General features: G+C 43.6%; 1 protein-coding gene across 2 annotated transcripts in view; it reads left to right on the forward strand.

Moving 5' to 3' along the window:
• The window catches only part of GRIN2D (glutamate ionotropic receptor NMDA type subunit 2D), a 1,662,686-nt gene that overhangs the window by 1,214,505 nt on the left and 432,464 nt on the right, over positions 1-15,717 (forward strand). For both annotated transcript variants that reach the window (XM_073602755.1, XM_073602756.1), the window contains exon 10: positions 380-505. In XM_073602755.1, the coding sequence (XP_073458856.1) occupies positions 380-505 (126 nt within the window). The remainder of the gene's footprint in view (positions 1-379; positions 506-15,717) is intronic.

Raw genomic sequence — 15,717 nt, forward strand, 5'->3', positions numbered from 1 at the left:
TGTAAAGGCTTTGTTGACCTCCCCCCAACTTGCCTGGGGGAAACCATCTCAGGAAAGCGTATTGATATTATATTTAGTATTTTTGCTTCTTGAAGATCACGTCTGTTATTAAAATGTTCTGTTCACTGTTTAAAATGTTTGTGCCCACATAATTAAAATTAGCTTTCTGTAAAATAGAACAAAATCAGTATAAAAGTATAACCATTTAGAAAAAAACTGTGATTGAACAACGTTCAATAGTAGCAAATAAAGGTGATTAAGTACGACACACTGCAACTTATTATAAACCAGGTGAAAAATGCTTCTTGAGGATTCACAATATCAGCTGCATGTATATTTTGCTGCGTGAGCACTCAGGGGTTTCATCTTCTTTTTCCAGAGCCATACAGTCCTGCTGTCTGGGTCATGATGTTTGTCATGTGTCTTACCGTGGTTGCTGTGACTGTTTTCATCTTCGAGTATTTCAGCCCTGTTGGATATAACCGAAGCCTCTCCACAGGCAAGCGTGAGTACTTGAGCTGTGCTATACTATTTCCCCCTTTAACACTTAATTTTTTTCCTGTACTACTGTTTACCTGCTCTTAAAGAAGATCTCTGGTCTGATTAAAATGTATGTATAAAAGAGAGGATATTGCTAAAAAATTAAGAGTGATAACAAAAATAATTAAAAACAATCTACTTAAAGTAAACCTGTCCAAAAGTAAAAGTCTTGCCTAAGAGCGGATACTGTAAGATGCTTAATATCACATTTTTAATAGGTGTTGCCTTTAAATCAGTACAGAGTTAATCATAAATGAGGAACTATAATTATTGTTCCAACTCTTGCGTGTGTGGTGATTTATAATATGTTTGGTGCAATCATTTACATACATGTGTTCACTCTATGCCTGTGTTTACATTCATATGTGTGTGTGTGTGCTTTTAATTTTTTTAATTAAATTTATTTTTATTAATTTTTACATTCTTTGGCACTTTTTTGCATTTAACTTTATTGCTATCACATTGTGTCAGGTATTCTTTATGAAGACACCGGGCATCTATTATACCCCTAAGACCTCCCTTCCTTCTGCTCTAGCAGATCAAGTGCAAGATTATGTATGATTTTCTGTGCATCCAGCTTTTTAGGCAGGATTTTGACAGGACTGAACTTGCAAATGTTTAGAGCTGAGTGCCTCCAGTTTTATAGTTCACATGGAAGATTGGAGAATTGATGTTCCCAGAACTCCTGCTCACTATCCTGACAGCCGTTGTTGTGGGCAGAGGAACATTGCCTGCAAGCCAAACAGAAGTGATCAGGCGGCATTGCAGCTGCCCAGATCACTTTTACAGTATAGTGGTTACATAAAACTGATACAAGCTCATGGCTGCTACTGCAGCCATGAGCTTGTTTTAAGCTTTTCAAATGTTGGAACTACTAGACACATCCAAAGCTAAACAAGGGGAAAGCCACTTCTTAAAGTCATGTGCCACATGAATCTATTAACAGAGCAGAATAAAAATGTCTTTTGTAACAGTCTTATAAAAATCAAATGTATATTTTTTTCATTCAAGTTGTTTTTCAAATGGCAGATAGTACTGGGCTTGCATATAGGGAAAAAGTGATATCTGGGCCATTCAGGTGTATTTTTTAACACAGCCATGTGCCTGATAAAAGTTCCTTTATATATTGGTCCACTGACAACACAAAGTAAATATAGAATATTACATAGATACATAGTTAGTCAGGTTGAAAAATGACACAAGCCCATCTAATTTATTTATTTGCAATATTTAGTAATTGTGTGATTAAAAAAAACAAAATTGCTGAACATAGCAAAGAAAAGTATCTTTAGAACACACTTCATATTCCCCTAAAATCATGAGAACTGACGGTACTAAGCAAAATAAAAGTAAATACTCCGATACAGCACAAGGTTCAGATACAGCAGTTAATATCTGAATGCATATATGCAAGGCTGTTAGAGGTACCCTTTATAAGTAGAAGTGTTTTTTTAACTGCACAGAAAAAGTTTTTGAAATGCTGTTATGGTATATGCCTGGTTTAAATGACAAATAGTACTTTTTTTCCTTTTTATTTCTCTAGTTATTTATTAATTTATGTATTTAATGATTTATTTATGTGTTTTTTTGTGTGTTTTTTTTATTCTTTTAACTTTCTCTCGTCCCTCTTTACCCACTTTTATGATGTATTTTTTTTTTCATAGTGTCCTATATTTAAGATGTCATTTTATTTATCCTCTGTGTTCCTTGTTCTGTATTTTTGTGATGGTGGATACTGTCTGTAACGTTAAACTACCAGTGCTAGTGTCATCTCACAGTATTCTATGTCATATGACTATCTTTAATAGTGGTCTGTTAATACTTAATACTGTCTGCTTCTAAAGCTTTTAGCAAATACAACTTCCCACAGTAGTCACTTTTTAAGATTTTTCAGAATTTACTCTTCAACAGAGATCCTACTGTACAAGAAGCGGTCTGGAAAAAAGGTTCTTTTTGAGAATGGCAATTGCATAGTCCTCTGTGTTGCTTTCCATTAGGTGAAATACTTATAGAATTATTATATAAAACACAGGTGGCCTTGCTTTTGTTTACCTCTTTAAAAGCACAGCCACATTTTATTTATATGATGTCTAGATATAAGATATTGTTTAAAATGTTTTCAAATATTTCTTTTTTTAATATTTATGTATTTTTGGTAGAAGTAGTTTAAAGTGAAAGAAAAATATATTGTATGGAGAATTACCATCTGTAAAGTGTTGTTTTGTACTAATAGTGCCAAAACTACAACTTAGCTGTCTATACATAATCAATCAAATGTAGTTCTAACTTAATATAAGATAAATTACATACCTTTATTCAAACGAATCTATCACATCCTTAAAAAATTGGAAAAAGAAGTGTCTGTAAAAGAAGACATACGAGTATGATACTTACCCGTTCCTCCATCATTGCTGCCGATCTACTTACAGTTGAAGAGCTACCGCTGATGAAAAATATTGTATTGGGATCATTATTAACTAGGATGATAAACATTAAAATAATGGGGGACCCAAATCCAACTCAGATTGGACTATTCTAAAGTGAAATCCATAGCCTATGGATAAATTGGCATTGCAATAGGGGCAGCACAGGGGCTAAGTGGTTAGCATTTCTACAATAGCAGTGCTAGGGTCGTTGGTTTGAATCCCAACCATGGCACTACTTGCTCGAAGTTTGCATGTTCTTCCTGTGCCTGAATGTGTTTCTTTATCGTACATCACGGGACACAGAGCCACAGTAATTACTGTATGGGTTATATAGGTACCTTTAGGTGATGGACACTGGCACACCCTAGACAGGATGTTTAGCTCCCTATATAACCCCTCCCCTTACTGGAAGTACCTCAGTTTATTCGCCAGTGTCTTAGGTGTTGGTCACGAGTAAAGATGTGCCGTGCTGAGCTCCGCTGGAGGAATCTTTGCCGGGGCAAGCTATGCAACTGGATCCATTCAAAGTGTCTGTTCAGGCCGAATTGAATGGTACCCTGGCCTCATGTCGGAAGAAACGACATTCTGCCTGCAATGCTTCTCTTTTTAGAAAGCTGGACCCCAGGATCCAGTGTTTGTTTTTTCAGCCATATTTCCTGGCAGGGTGCTTTATAGGCCCAGGAGTGTGGATCCCCTGATAAAAAAGGGGCCCCGGTTCCTGAAGGTTTTTTTAATGGAGCCCACCATGAGAGGTGAAGATTGGGGGTGTCTGGTTTACCACAGAACCCTGCAGCTGGATAAGGTAAGGGAGATTCCTAAGGAATTTTTCTCATTCTTGTGGGTTTTCTCCTTTAAATAAATGTTGCTATGCCTAAAGTTGCCACCAGGGGCTGTCAAGAGCACATACCTGATTCCATGCTCGTCAGTCTCCCTCTGTATCACAAGCCGCACGCTTCCTCCAGCCCCACCCCAGGTAGGATGTTGGAAAGGAGTTTTTGTTCTCCTTGGAGTGTCCCCCCACCTGGACAGCTTCGTTCCAGCAGGCAAAGAGGGCATGGGTCAGTAGGTGGTATGCCGGGCCGCTCCCGCCACCATTGCAGTGGCTTTCCATCCAGCAGCCCTGCCCCTCTCCTCCTCCCAAGCCCCCCTTCACATGTGATTCTGTTGGATCGGAGCCCCCACTCACACGGGAAAACAGTCTTTTTTGAAAAACATGAGGGGGCACAGTGGGAGGTCGGGGGAAAGAGGGGGCGTTGGCATGCTTCAGTATCAAGAAGGGCTGTGTAAAGCTATAAAGGTGCTCTTTTGCAGGTGCATACAGCTGAAGGAGGGACACAGAGAAGATGGATGGCATGTGAGTGTTTGGTGGCACAGGCATTCCCAGGGCATGTTTACTTAGCATCAGACTGAGCCTTGATAGCAGCGGCAGTTGCTGGACTATTTGCTCAGCAGTGGGTGCATTTTCTGGTAGTACCTCTGCATTTGTGCTTGGCACTATGGGCAGAAGGGGAGTTACAAATATCCCAAGGCTCAAGGATCTTCCTCAGGCTCTGAGGACCCCCTCTGCAATGCCATCTCCCCCTGAAAGACCTAGGGAGGCTGGTCAGAGTGAGCCAACGGGGTTAGAGGTTGCAACTACTTCCGGCATTTCAGCCCCTGTATATATTACTCAGGAGGTTTTTCCTCAGCCATGAGTGGATTAGAGGAAAGATTAACGGCTTTAATCGCATCTTCACAGAGTGGAAGAAAATGCATTAGCTCCCCTTCTACCACCCAGGACCCTCAAACAGAGGAACACTGGGAGAGGGAAGATGAATCCCCCTCAGGGGACCGGGAAGAGACTGATGACTTCTCTTCCAAGGAATCAAGTGGGGAAGGACCCACTTCAGCTTCACAGGCTGAGAAATTGCTGGTGCAATCTCTTACTGAAATAGTCCGCTCAACATTTAAGTTACCGTAACTGAGTCGGTTGAAAAGCCCACTTCTTGTTTGGGTTCACTGAAGCCTCCTCAATAGGGATGAGCTTCGAGTTCGAGTCGAACTCATGATCGACTCGAACATTGGCTGTTCGCAAGTTCGCCGAACAGCGAACAATTTGGGGTGTTCGCGGCAAATTCGAATGCCGCAGAACACCCTTTAAAAGTCTATGGGAGAAATCAAAAGTGCTAATTTTAAAGGCTAATATGCAAGTTATTGTCATAAAAAGTGTTTGGGGACCCAGGTCCTGCCCCAGGGGACATGGATCAATGCAAAAAAAAGTTTTAAAAACGGCCGTTTTTTCAGGAGCAGTGATTTTAATAATGCTTAAAGTCAAACAATAAAAGTGTAATATCCCTTTAAATTTCGTACCTGGGGGGTGTCTATAGTATGCCTGTAAAGGGGCGCATGTTTCCTGTGTTTAGAACAGTCTGACAGCAAAATGACATTTTGAAGGAAAAAACTCATTTAAAACTACCCGCGGCTATTGCATTGCCGACAATACACATAGAAGTTCATTGATAAAAATGGCATGGGAATTCCCCAAAGGGGAACCCCGAACCAAAATTTAAAAAAAAAAATGACGTGGGAGTCCCCCTAAATTCCATACCAGGCCCTTCAGGTCTGATATGGATATTAAGGGGAACCCCGGCCAAAATAAAAAAAAAAAATGACGTGGGGTTCCCCCTAAATTCCATACCAGACCCTTCAGGTCTGGTATGGATTTTAAGGGGAACCCCACGCCAAAAAAAAAAAAAAAAAAATGACGTGGGGTCCCCCCAAAAATCCATACCAGACCCTTATCCGAGCACGCAACCTGGCAGGCCGCAGGAAAAGAGGGGGGACGAGAGTGCGGCCCCCCCCTCCTGAACCGTACCAGGCCACATGCCCTCAACATTGGGAGGGTGCTTTGGGGTAGCCCCCCAAAACACCTTGTCCCCATGTTGATGAGGACAAGGGCCTCATCCCCACAACCCTGGCCGGTGGTTGTGGGGGTCTGCGGGCGGGGGGGCTTATCGGAATCTAGAAGCCCCCTTTAACAAGGGGACCCCCAGATCCCGGCCCCCCCCCTGTGTGAAATGGTAAGGGGGTACAAAAGTACCCCTACCATTTCACTAAAAAACTGTCAAAAATGTTAAAAATGACAAGAGACAGTTTTTGACAATTCCTTTATTTAAATATTTCTTCTTTCTCCTATCTTCCTTCATCTTCTGGTTCTTCTGGTTCTTCTGGCTCTTCTGGTTCTTCCTCCAGCGTTCTCGTCCAGCATCTCCTCTGCGGCGTCTTCTATCTTCTTCTCCTCGGGCCGCTCCGCACCCATGGCATGGGGGGAGGCTCCCGCTCTTCTCTTCTTCTTCATCTTCTTCTCTTCTTCTTTTCTTCTCTTCTTCATTTTCTTCTCTGGGCCGCTCCGCACCCATGCTGGCATGGAGGGAGGCTCCCGCTGTGTGACGGCGCTCCTCATCTGACAGTTCTTAAATAACGGGGGGTGGGGCCACCCGGTGACCCCGCCCCCCTCTGACGCACGGTGACTTGACGGGACTTCCCTGTGACATCACGGGGAATGCCACAGGGAAGTCCCGTCATGTCCCGTGTGTCAGAGGGGGGCGGGGTCACCGGGTGGCCCCGCCCCCCGTTATTTAAGAACTGTCAGACGAGGAGCGCCGTCACACAGCGGGAGCCTCCCTCCATGCCAGCATGGGTGCGGAGCGGCCCGGAGAAGAAAATGAAGAAGAGAAGAAGAGAAGAAGAGAAGAAGAGAAGAAGAGAAGAAGATGAAGAAGATGAAGAGAAGAGCGGGCGCCTCCCCCCCCATGCCCGAGGAGAAGAAGATAGAAGACGCCGCGGAGGAGATGCTGGACGAGAACGCCGGAGGAAGAACCAGAAGAACCAGAAGAGCCAGAAGAACCAGAAGAACCAGAAGATGAAGGAAGATAGAAGAAAGAAGAAATATTTAAATAAAGGATAAAGTAAATAAGTGTGGCGCTAAATAATATGTGCGTTATTGGGCAAAGCCTGACAAAATGGATATCCGTGAGGACAACAGCCCAATAAAGTATATTTAATGAAACACCAAATGAATTGTGTATAATACTAGTGAGGGTAAGTATATAAAATATATAAATAAATTATTCAAAACGGTCCTGTGTACATTAGAGATCCGTAATGATAGGATCTAATCACTATAAAATAGTGTGAAGAAATACATCGAGAAATTGGTCCCTATGAATCTCAATTTAGTGTATGAATATATAAAAAAAATAAATTGGTAAAAAACTTTTGTAAAGTGTAGTGACACACATAAATGAAAAGTATTGAAAATATATAACACTATAGTAACATATACTGCTGTCACAACCAAAAGTCCAGCATATATTTATAGGTAACTAGCATAACTACAGTCCAATGACAAATAAATGGGTGAGCATCTAACAGTGTAGTTGAAAGATCTGTAGCTGCCAAGATAAGTGGTAAGAGGCCTTAAATCCGGGGATGGCGTCCACAGGATAAGGTGCCCTGCATATATGTAGACGGGATAGGCAAAAATACCCTTACCGGCAATGGTGGACCCCTCGGCCAGCGGCCTAGGGGTCAAACAGGCTTAAGATATGGAAGAGGGTTCCACAGCAGCTGGAGATGTTGGGGGGAATCTGCAGCACTCACCAACCGACCTCTCTGGTTATACCGACTCTCAGTCTCCAAGATGTAAATCAGGAACTGCTTACAGGAAAGCCGCTTCCATAAACTGGATAAGGATCCTCAAAAGAAGTGGGGTTCAAAAGGAAGACCTCTCCATAGTGTAAATCCGCTTATTGAAAAGCATTTATTTAAAAATCCAGAACTATACAACACACCATGACCTAAACATTACAGTCAGGTGTAAAACAATAAAAAGCGCTATAAAATAAAAGTGGCAAGACAGGCATAACCACCCGACGCGTTTCGTCCTACGGGACTTCAACTGGGGTACATCTGACAGATCTTAAATAACGGGGGGTGGGGCCACCCGGTGACCCCGCCCCCCTCTGACGCACGGTGACTTGACGGGACTTCCCTGTGACATCACGGGGAATGCCACAGGGAAGTCCCGTCATGTCCCGTGCGTCAGAGGGGGGCGGGGTCACCGGGTGGCCCCGCCCCCATTATTTAAGAACTGTCAGACGAGGAGCGCCGTCACACAGCGGGAGCCTCCCTCCATGCCAGCATGGGTGCGGAGCGGCCCGGAGAAGAAAATGAAGAAGAGAAGAAGAGAAGAAGATGAAGAGAAGAGCGGGCGCCTCCCCCCCCATGCCCGAGGAGAAGAAGATAGAAGACGCCGCGGAGGAGATGCTGGACGAGAACGCCGGAGGAAGAACCAGAAGAACCAGAAGAGCCAGAAGAACCAGAAGATGAAGGAAGATAGAAGAAAGAAGAAATATTTAAATAAAGGAATTGTCAAAAACTGTCTCTTGTCATTTTTAACATTTTTGACAGTTTTTTAGTGAAATGGTAGGGGTACTTTTGTACCCCCTTACCATTTCACACAGGGGGGGCCGGGATCTGGGGGTCCCCTTGTTAAAGGGGGCTTCCAGATTCCGATAAGCCCCCCGCCCGCAGACCCCCACAACCACCGGCCAGGGTTGTGGGGATGAGGCCCTTGTCCTCATCAACATGGGGACAAGGTGTTTTGGGGGGCTACCCCAAAGCACCCTCCCAATGTTGAGGGCATGTGGCCTGGTACGGTTCAGGAGGGGGGGCCGCACTCTCGTCCCCCCCTCTTTTCCTGCGGCCTGCCAGGTTGTGTGCTCGGATAAGGGTCTGGTATGGATTTTTGGGGGGACCCCACGTCATTTTTTTTTTTTAATTTTGGCCGGGGTTCCCCTTAATATCCATACCAGACCTGAAGGGCCTGGTATGGAATTTAGGGGGACTCCCACGTCATTTTTTTTTTAAATTTTGGTTCGGGGTTCCCCTTTGGGGAATTCCCATGCCGTTTTTATCAATGAACTTCTATTTGTATTGTCGGCAATGCAATAGCCGCGGGTAGTTTTAAATGAGTGTTTTCCTTCAAAATGTCATTTTGCTGTCAGACTGTTCTAAACACAGGAAACATGCGCCCCTTTACAGGCATACTATAGACACCCCCCAGGTACGAAATTTAAAGGGATATTACACTTTTATTGTTTGACTTTAAGCTTTATTAAAATCACTGCTCCTGAAAAAACGGCCGTTTTTAAAACTTTTTTTGCATTGATCCATGTCCCCTGGGGCAGGACCCAGGTCCCCAAACACTTTTTATGACAATAACTTGCATATTAGCCTTTAAAATTAGCACTTTTGATTATTCATGTTCGTGTCCCATAGACTTTAACGGTGTTCGCGTGTTCGAACGAACTTTTTTCCTGTTCGCATGTTCTGGTGCGAACCGAACAGGGGGGTGTTCGTCTCATCCCTACTCCTCAAGCTGTGCATGCTTTTCCTGTCCGTTCATTGCTGGAAAAGCTTATATATTCTGAGTGGGATCACCCAGATAAGCATTTTTCCCTCCCATGAAAGTTTTCAACACTTTATCCTATGGAGGAAAAATTTACAAAGATGTGGGGTATACCAGCAATTGACGCTGCTATATCCTCTGTGAATAAAAGTTTGACTTGTCCTCTTGACTGCGCTCAAATGCTTAGGGATCCAACCGATAAAAAGTTGGAATTCCTGTTAAAAATCATTTTTTGTTTGGCAGGTTCAGTAACTCAACCTGCAATGGTGGCAATTGGAGTGTTTCAGTCCTCGAGAGACCACTTGAAACAGGTGCTCAAGGTTTTCCCTGAACAGCAGGCCCAGGATTTAGTCGAGCTGCCAGCGGCTTTGTGTTTTGCAATTGACACAATCAGAGATTCTATCCTTCAGACCTCTCGCCTTACGCATGGGTTGGTGCATATGCATATAATCTTATGGTTGAAAAATTGGTCAGCCGAAGCGCCATACAAAAAGCTCCTGGCTGGGTTTCCTTTCCATGGTGAAAGGCTGTTTGGGGATGATTTGGACAATTATATCCAAATGATATCAAGTGGGCAAAATACCCTTTGGCCAGTTAAGAAAAGGAGTAAACATCATTCATTTAGACGGGCTCTTCCTCCAGTGCCGGAGGCGATGGCCTCCACCGTCAGGTTGAAGAGGTAAAACTCAGAGTCAACCCCAGGGACAAAAGAAGTCCTGGGGGAGGAAACCTACAAGACAGAATGCTAAAGCCTCTTTATGAAGGGGCGTCCCCGCTCGTTCAAGTGGGGGGAAGACTGTTACAGTTCTCAAGGGTCTGGCAGAAGGATTTTCAGGACAGATGGGTGGTCTCCACAATAGCTCTAGGTTACAGACTAGAGTTGCGAGAATTCTCGTCTCCTTGTTTCCTCAGATCAAATGTTCCCAAAGATCCAGAGAAAAAGAAGTCTCTCCTTCAAGCGTTAGATCGACTTTTGTCGCAAAAAGTGATCATGGTGGTCCCCATGGAAGAGCAGGGGTTGGGGTTTTATTCAAACCTTTTCACGGTGCCAAAACGAAATGGAGATGTCAGACCCATTCTGGATCTCAAAGATCTAAACCGGTTCCTGAAAATTTGATCTTTTCGCATGGAATCAATCCGATCAGTAGTCTCCATCCTACAAGGAGGAGAATTTCTGGCATCAATCGACATCAAGGATGCATACCTGTATTTACCTATTTTCCCCACTCATCAGAAATATCTGCGTTTTGAAGTGGAAAAACTTTTCAGTTTGTAGCTCTACCTTTCAGTCTAGTTACTGCACCTCGGGTGTTTACAAAGATCCTGGCCTCTCCTCTGGCTAAATTAAGGGCCCAGGGTATAACGATTATAGCAGACCTAGATGACCTGCTCTTGATTGACCGGTCGGTAGCCCACTTAGACCAAAGCTTGGTCACTACAGTCAACTACCTGGAATACCTAGGTTGGGTCCTTAACCTAGAGAAATCTTCTTTAAAGCAGGTAAGAAGACTAGAGTACTTGGGTTTGGTTATAGATACAACCCAGAAGAAGGTGTTTTTACCCTAGGCAAAGATCAGCACCATAAAGGAGCATGGACATTCAGGTTACGGGGTTGTCCTGTCAGGATCCAATCCAACAATGCCACAGCAGTGGCTTATATCAATCACCAAGGGGGCACCAGAAGTCGTGCAGCCCAGGGAGAGGTAAACCAGATCCTAACCTGGGCAGAAAAGCATGTGCCATGCATATCAGCAATTTTCATTCCAGGGGTAGAGAACCGGCAGGCGGACTACTTAAGTCGCCAGCAGTTGTTCCGGGGGAATGGTCCCTTCACCCCGACATCTTCCTGGCTATATGCCAAAGATGGGGGATCCCGGGCGTAGATCTGTTTGCATCCAGGTTCAACAACAAAGTCGACAACTTTGTGTCAAGAACAAGGGATTCTCTTGCATGTTAAACAGATGCATTGGTGACCCCGTGGGATCAGTTCTCACTGATTTATGCATTCCCTCCTATTCTGCTGCTACCACGACTTCTATGCAGGATCAGGCAGGAAAAGAAGTCAGTGGTTCTTGTGGCCCCAGCGTGGCCCAGAAGATCTTGGTATGCAGAAATAGTAAAGATGACGGTAGGGGCTCCATGGACCCTACGACCACGTCCAGACCTGCTATCGCAGGGATCAGTGTTCCATTCTACCTTACATACACTAAATTTGACGGTTTGGCTATTGAAACCCATATTCTGAAGAATCGTGGGCTTTCAGGCTCAGTGATTGATTAATGCAAGGAAGCCAACTTCCAGAGTTATTTATTACAGAGTCTGGAAGGCATATGTTTCCTGGTGTGAATCCAGGGGTTGGCATCCCAGAAAGTATGTCATAGGTAGAATCCTTACCTTTCTACAAATGGGGTTAGAGATGAAACTGGCCTTGAGTACTATCAAAGGCCAGATCTCGGCCTTATCGGTATTGTTTCAAGGACCACTTGCTTCGCATTCTTCTGTCTGTAGCTTCATACAGGGGGTAACGCGGCTTAATCCACCGGTTAAGTCACCCCTGAACCCTTGGGACTTGAATTTAGTTTTATCGGCATTACAGAAACAGCCTTTTGAACGGATACAACAAATTCCCTTGGTCCTTTTGACAAGGAAGCTAGTTTTTCTGGTAACTATATCTTCTGCAACAAGGGTATCAGAATTGGCTGCTCTTTCTTGTAAGGAGCCATATTTAATTATTCATATGGATAGAGTAGTATTGCGTCCTCATCCTAGCATTCTACCGAAGGTGGTTTCGGGTTTTCATCTAAACCAGGATATTGTTCTGCCTTCATTTTTTCCAGAACCTTGTTCTATGGAAGAAAAGACACTACGGTCTCTGGATGCAGTGAGAGCAGTCAAAATATATTTGGAGGCGACTGCTCAGATTCGGAAAATGGATGTTTTGTTTGTGCTGCCTGAAGGTACTAAAAAGGACAGGCAGCGTTGAAATCTACTATTGCTAAATGGATTCGGCAAGTAATTATTCAAGCTTATGGTTTGAAGGGGAATGTTCCACCTTTTCAAATCAAAGCGCACTCCACCAGGGCTGTTAGTGCTTTGTGGGCAGTGCATCACCAGGCCTCCATGGCTCAAATCTGCAAGGCCACAACTTGGTCTTCGGTCCATACATTTACCAAATTCTATCAGGTGGATGTAAGAAGGCATGAGGATATCGCCTTTGGGCGCAGTGTGCTGCAGGCAGCAGTACAGGTCCTCAGGTCTGATTGCACCCTGCTTTTGTTTGTGTCTCCCTCCCCTCAGATAGCATTGCTCTGGGACATCCCATACAGTAATTACTGTGGCTCTGTGTCCCGTGATGTATGACAATAGGATTTTTCTAACAGCTTACCTGTAAAATCCTTTTCTTGGAGTACATCACGGGACACAGAGGTCCCTCCCCTCTTCTAATACACGTATATTGCTTTGCTTCAAAACTGAGGTAGTCCCAGTAAGGGGAGGGATTATATAGGGAACTAAACTTCCTGTCTAGGGTGTTCCAGTGTCCATAACCTAAAGGTGCCTATATAACCCATACAGTAATTACTGTGGCTCTGTGTTCCATGATGTACTCCAAGAAAATGATTTTACAGGTAAGCTATTGTAAAAACCGTATTTTTCTCCCATACTCCAAAGACATGCTGGCAGGTTAAGTGGTTCCTGTCTAAATTGGGCCTTGCATGTGTATGTGAGTTGAGGACTTTAGATTGTAAGCTCCTTGAGAGAAGGATCTGATGTGAATGTATAATAAATACAGTAATATGTACAAAATAAATAAATTGCAATATGAGTGTTAAAACAAACATGTACTTTGCCAACTCAGGGTTTGTATTTGCAAGGCATGGTGCAAGCAATACAGTGTCAATATACCTTTTAATGCACTTTTGCTTTGCTGTGAAGAATTATATTAGCACAGTATGCTACTGGATATCCAGTGGAAAGCTGGGAGGATGAGGCATGCCATAGAACTTATTTTCAGGTCATTTAGCACTGACAGTAATTTACATGGAAGACTTTCACATCTTCAGAATACTCCTTTTTCAAATAGAAATGCCTCAACTGCTCAGCCACTGATGGAAAGAACATCGAGAAGTATTCTTCATAAAAAAGATTACAAATCTTTTAACTTAAAATATCTGACAACTTGCAAAATATTACTGAGGTTACAGGAGAAAATACAATCATAGTGCCAAAGATATTTTTTTTTTTCCATCTGGTACACAGAGAAAAAATACTGTCCCTCCAGAGTTGCACATCCCAAGAGAAATAGATTACTTTTAAGATGTAACATAACTTCTATTGATAAGACGAGGGTGTTTACTACAAGCATTACTATATTAATATTATAATACAGTATTTGTATAGTGCCAACCAGCTGTGCAGGGTGTTACAAAATTAGGAGAGACTGTACAATTATAACACAATCCAACACAGGAGGGTTCAGAAAGACCTGTTCATAACAGCTTGCAATCTAAATAGAGAAGCATGTAATGTTGGGAGATGAGTTCTCAGAGAAAGTAACATTCCAGTTGTCAGGTAGAGGTAGGTTAGACTTCCCCAAAAAAAGGTGAGCTTTCAAGGATCACCTGAAGGTGGACAGAGTAGGAGATAGCCAGATGGATTGTGGTAGGAAGCTCCAGAGGAAGAGAGAGTCCCTGGAATAATCCGGGAGACAAACATGGAAGGAGGTGATGAGTGGGTTATATGCTGGGAGATATGCTGAAGCGGTGTTGTGTCTTGGTTTAGAGTCGTGGATGGCTTTGTATGTTGTAGTTAGTATTTTTAATTCTGTGCCTTGAGTGAGTGACAACCAGAGTAAAGACTAGTACACACTATGAGCTCTGGTCATAGTGGTACACACTGTCAGATCCAGTCAGAGCCACTGTATTTACTATGCAAACTTAGTATAGTGATCTCTCCTGCTGAGCTGCTGTGTTCTAGAAGGGGGAACCCCACCCCCCACCCACCACCAGAACACTCTGATCAACACTCTCCACCATTGGCTGAGAGCACTGATCAGGAGTAGGTCGAATGCTGGTTTTCCAGCATTCTCATCTGACAGAAGCCGGCTAAATGGCTTCTGTCGGAGAGGGTGGAATACACATGGGATAAATGTCAGCCATTTTGTTTTAAAAGCCCGATGTCTCCCAACATTGTATGGGACTTATAGTAGAAAAAGTTGGCGGAAACACCAAGCGGTTGGTTAGATAGATGGATCTGCCAGAGGTGGGCCAGCAAGGAGGGAGTTGCAAGAAAGAAATAATAAATATATGTATAAAATATATTATAATTTTTTTACATAACAAACATTTAATATTTACCTGCTCTGTGCATTGTTTTTGCATAGAGCAGCCCCAAACATTCTCTTCTCAGGTCCCCCAGGACCCCTGGCTCCCCCTCTTCTCAGAGTGCCCCATAGCAAGCCACTTGCTATGGGAGCATTCATGCATGCTCACTCCTGAGCCCCACTCCACCCCCTGCTCCCTCCTCACTGGCTGTGATTGGCAGCAGTGGGAGCCAATGGCTCCCACTGCGATCTCTCAGCCAATGAGGAGGCAGAGATCCGGGAGAGCAGGTGCTCCTGTGCAGCAGGCTTGGGTAAGTAATAGGTAGCCTTTAACCTTTAGAACCACTTTAAGAAGGGGCTAATTTTGGAAATGTTGAAGAGATGAAGGCAGCAAGATTAGGGCTGTGATTTGGATTTGGAGCCGAGAGGAGAGGTCAGAGTACAGGATTACACCTGGCAACTTGGATGATCTGAGAGGAGTAATTAATTGCAGTTCTGTTGATCTCAATGGAAAAGTTAGTGCAGAGGTAGGGGTGTGAGAGAGAATTTGAGGGAATATTATTAGCTCAGTTTTGGAAAGAATGAGTTTAAGGAAATGGTATGACATACATGTAGATATTTCAATTAGTACGATAATGATGCATGAGACAAAAGGGGTGAGCTGATAAATGGAAAGATAGATTAGGGTGTCTTCAGCATAGAGTCAGGAGGTTAGCAACTGACCCTGGAAAAAGGTGTAGATAGAGTATAGGGGACTGAGGACGGAGCCTTGAGGGAACCCTATGGAAAGAATTGGAGGTGAGGATGAGATAGATTTGGAGGTGACACTATTTTTTTTTTTTTGGAGGACAAGAAATCAGAGTTTTTGAGGAGGAATAGGTAGCCCACCATATTAAAGGAAGCAGAAAGGTCTGATAATGTAAATATGGAGTAGTGGCAGTTTATGTGGAGTGTTGCAGGAGAAAGCCAGATTGTACTCA

Source organism: Aquarana catesbeiana, linkage group LG10 (assembly GCF_042186555.1).
Source record: "Aquarana catesbeiana isolate 2022-GZ linkage group LG10, ASM4218655v1, whole genome shotgun sequence".
In the NCBI taxonomy this organism is placed as follows: Eukaryota; Metazoa; Chordata; class Amphibia; order Anura; family Ranidae; genus Aquarana; species Aquarana catesbeiana.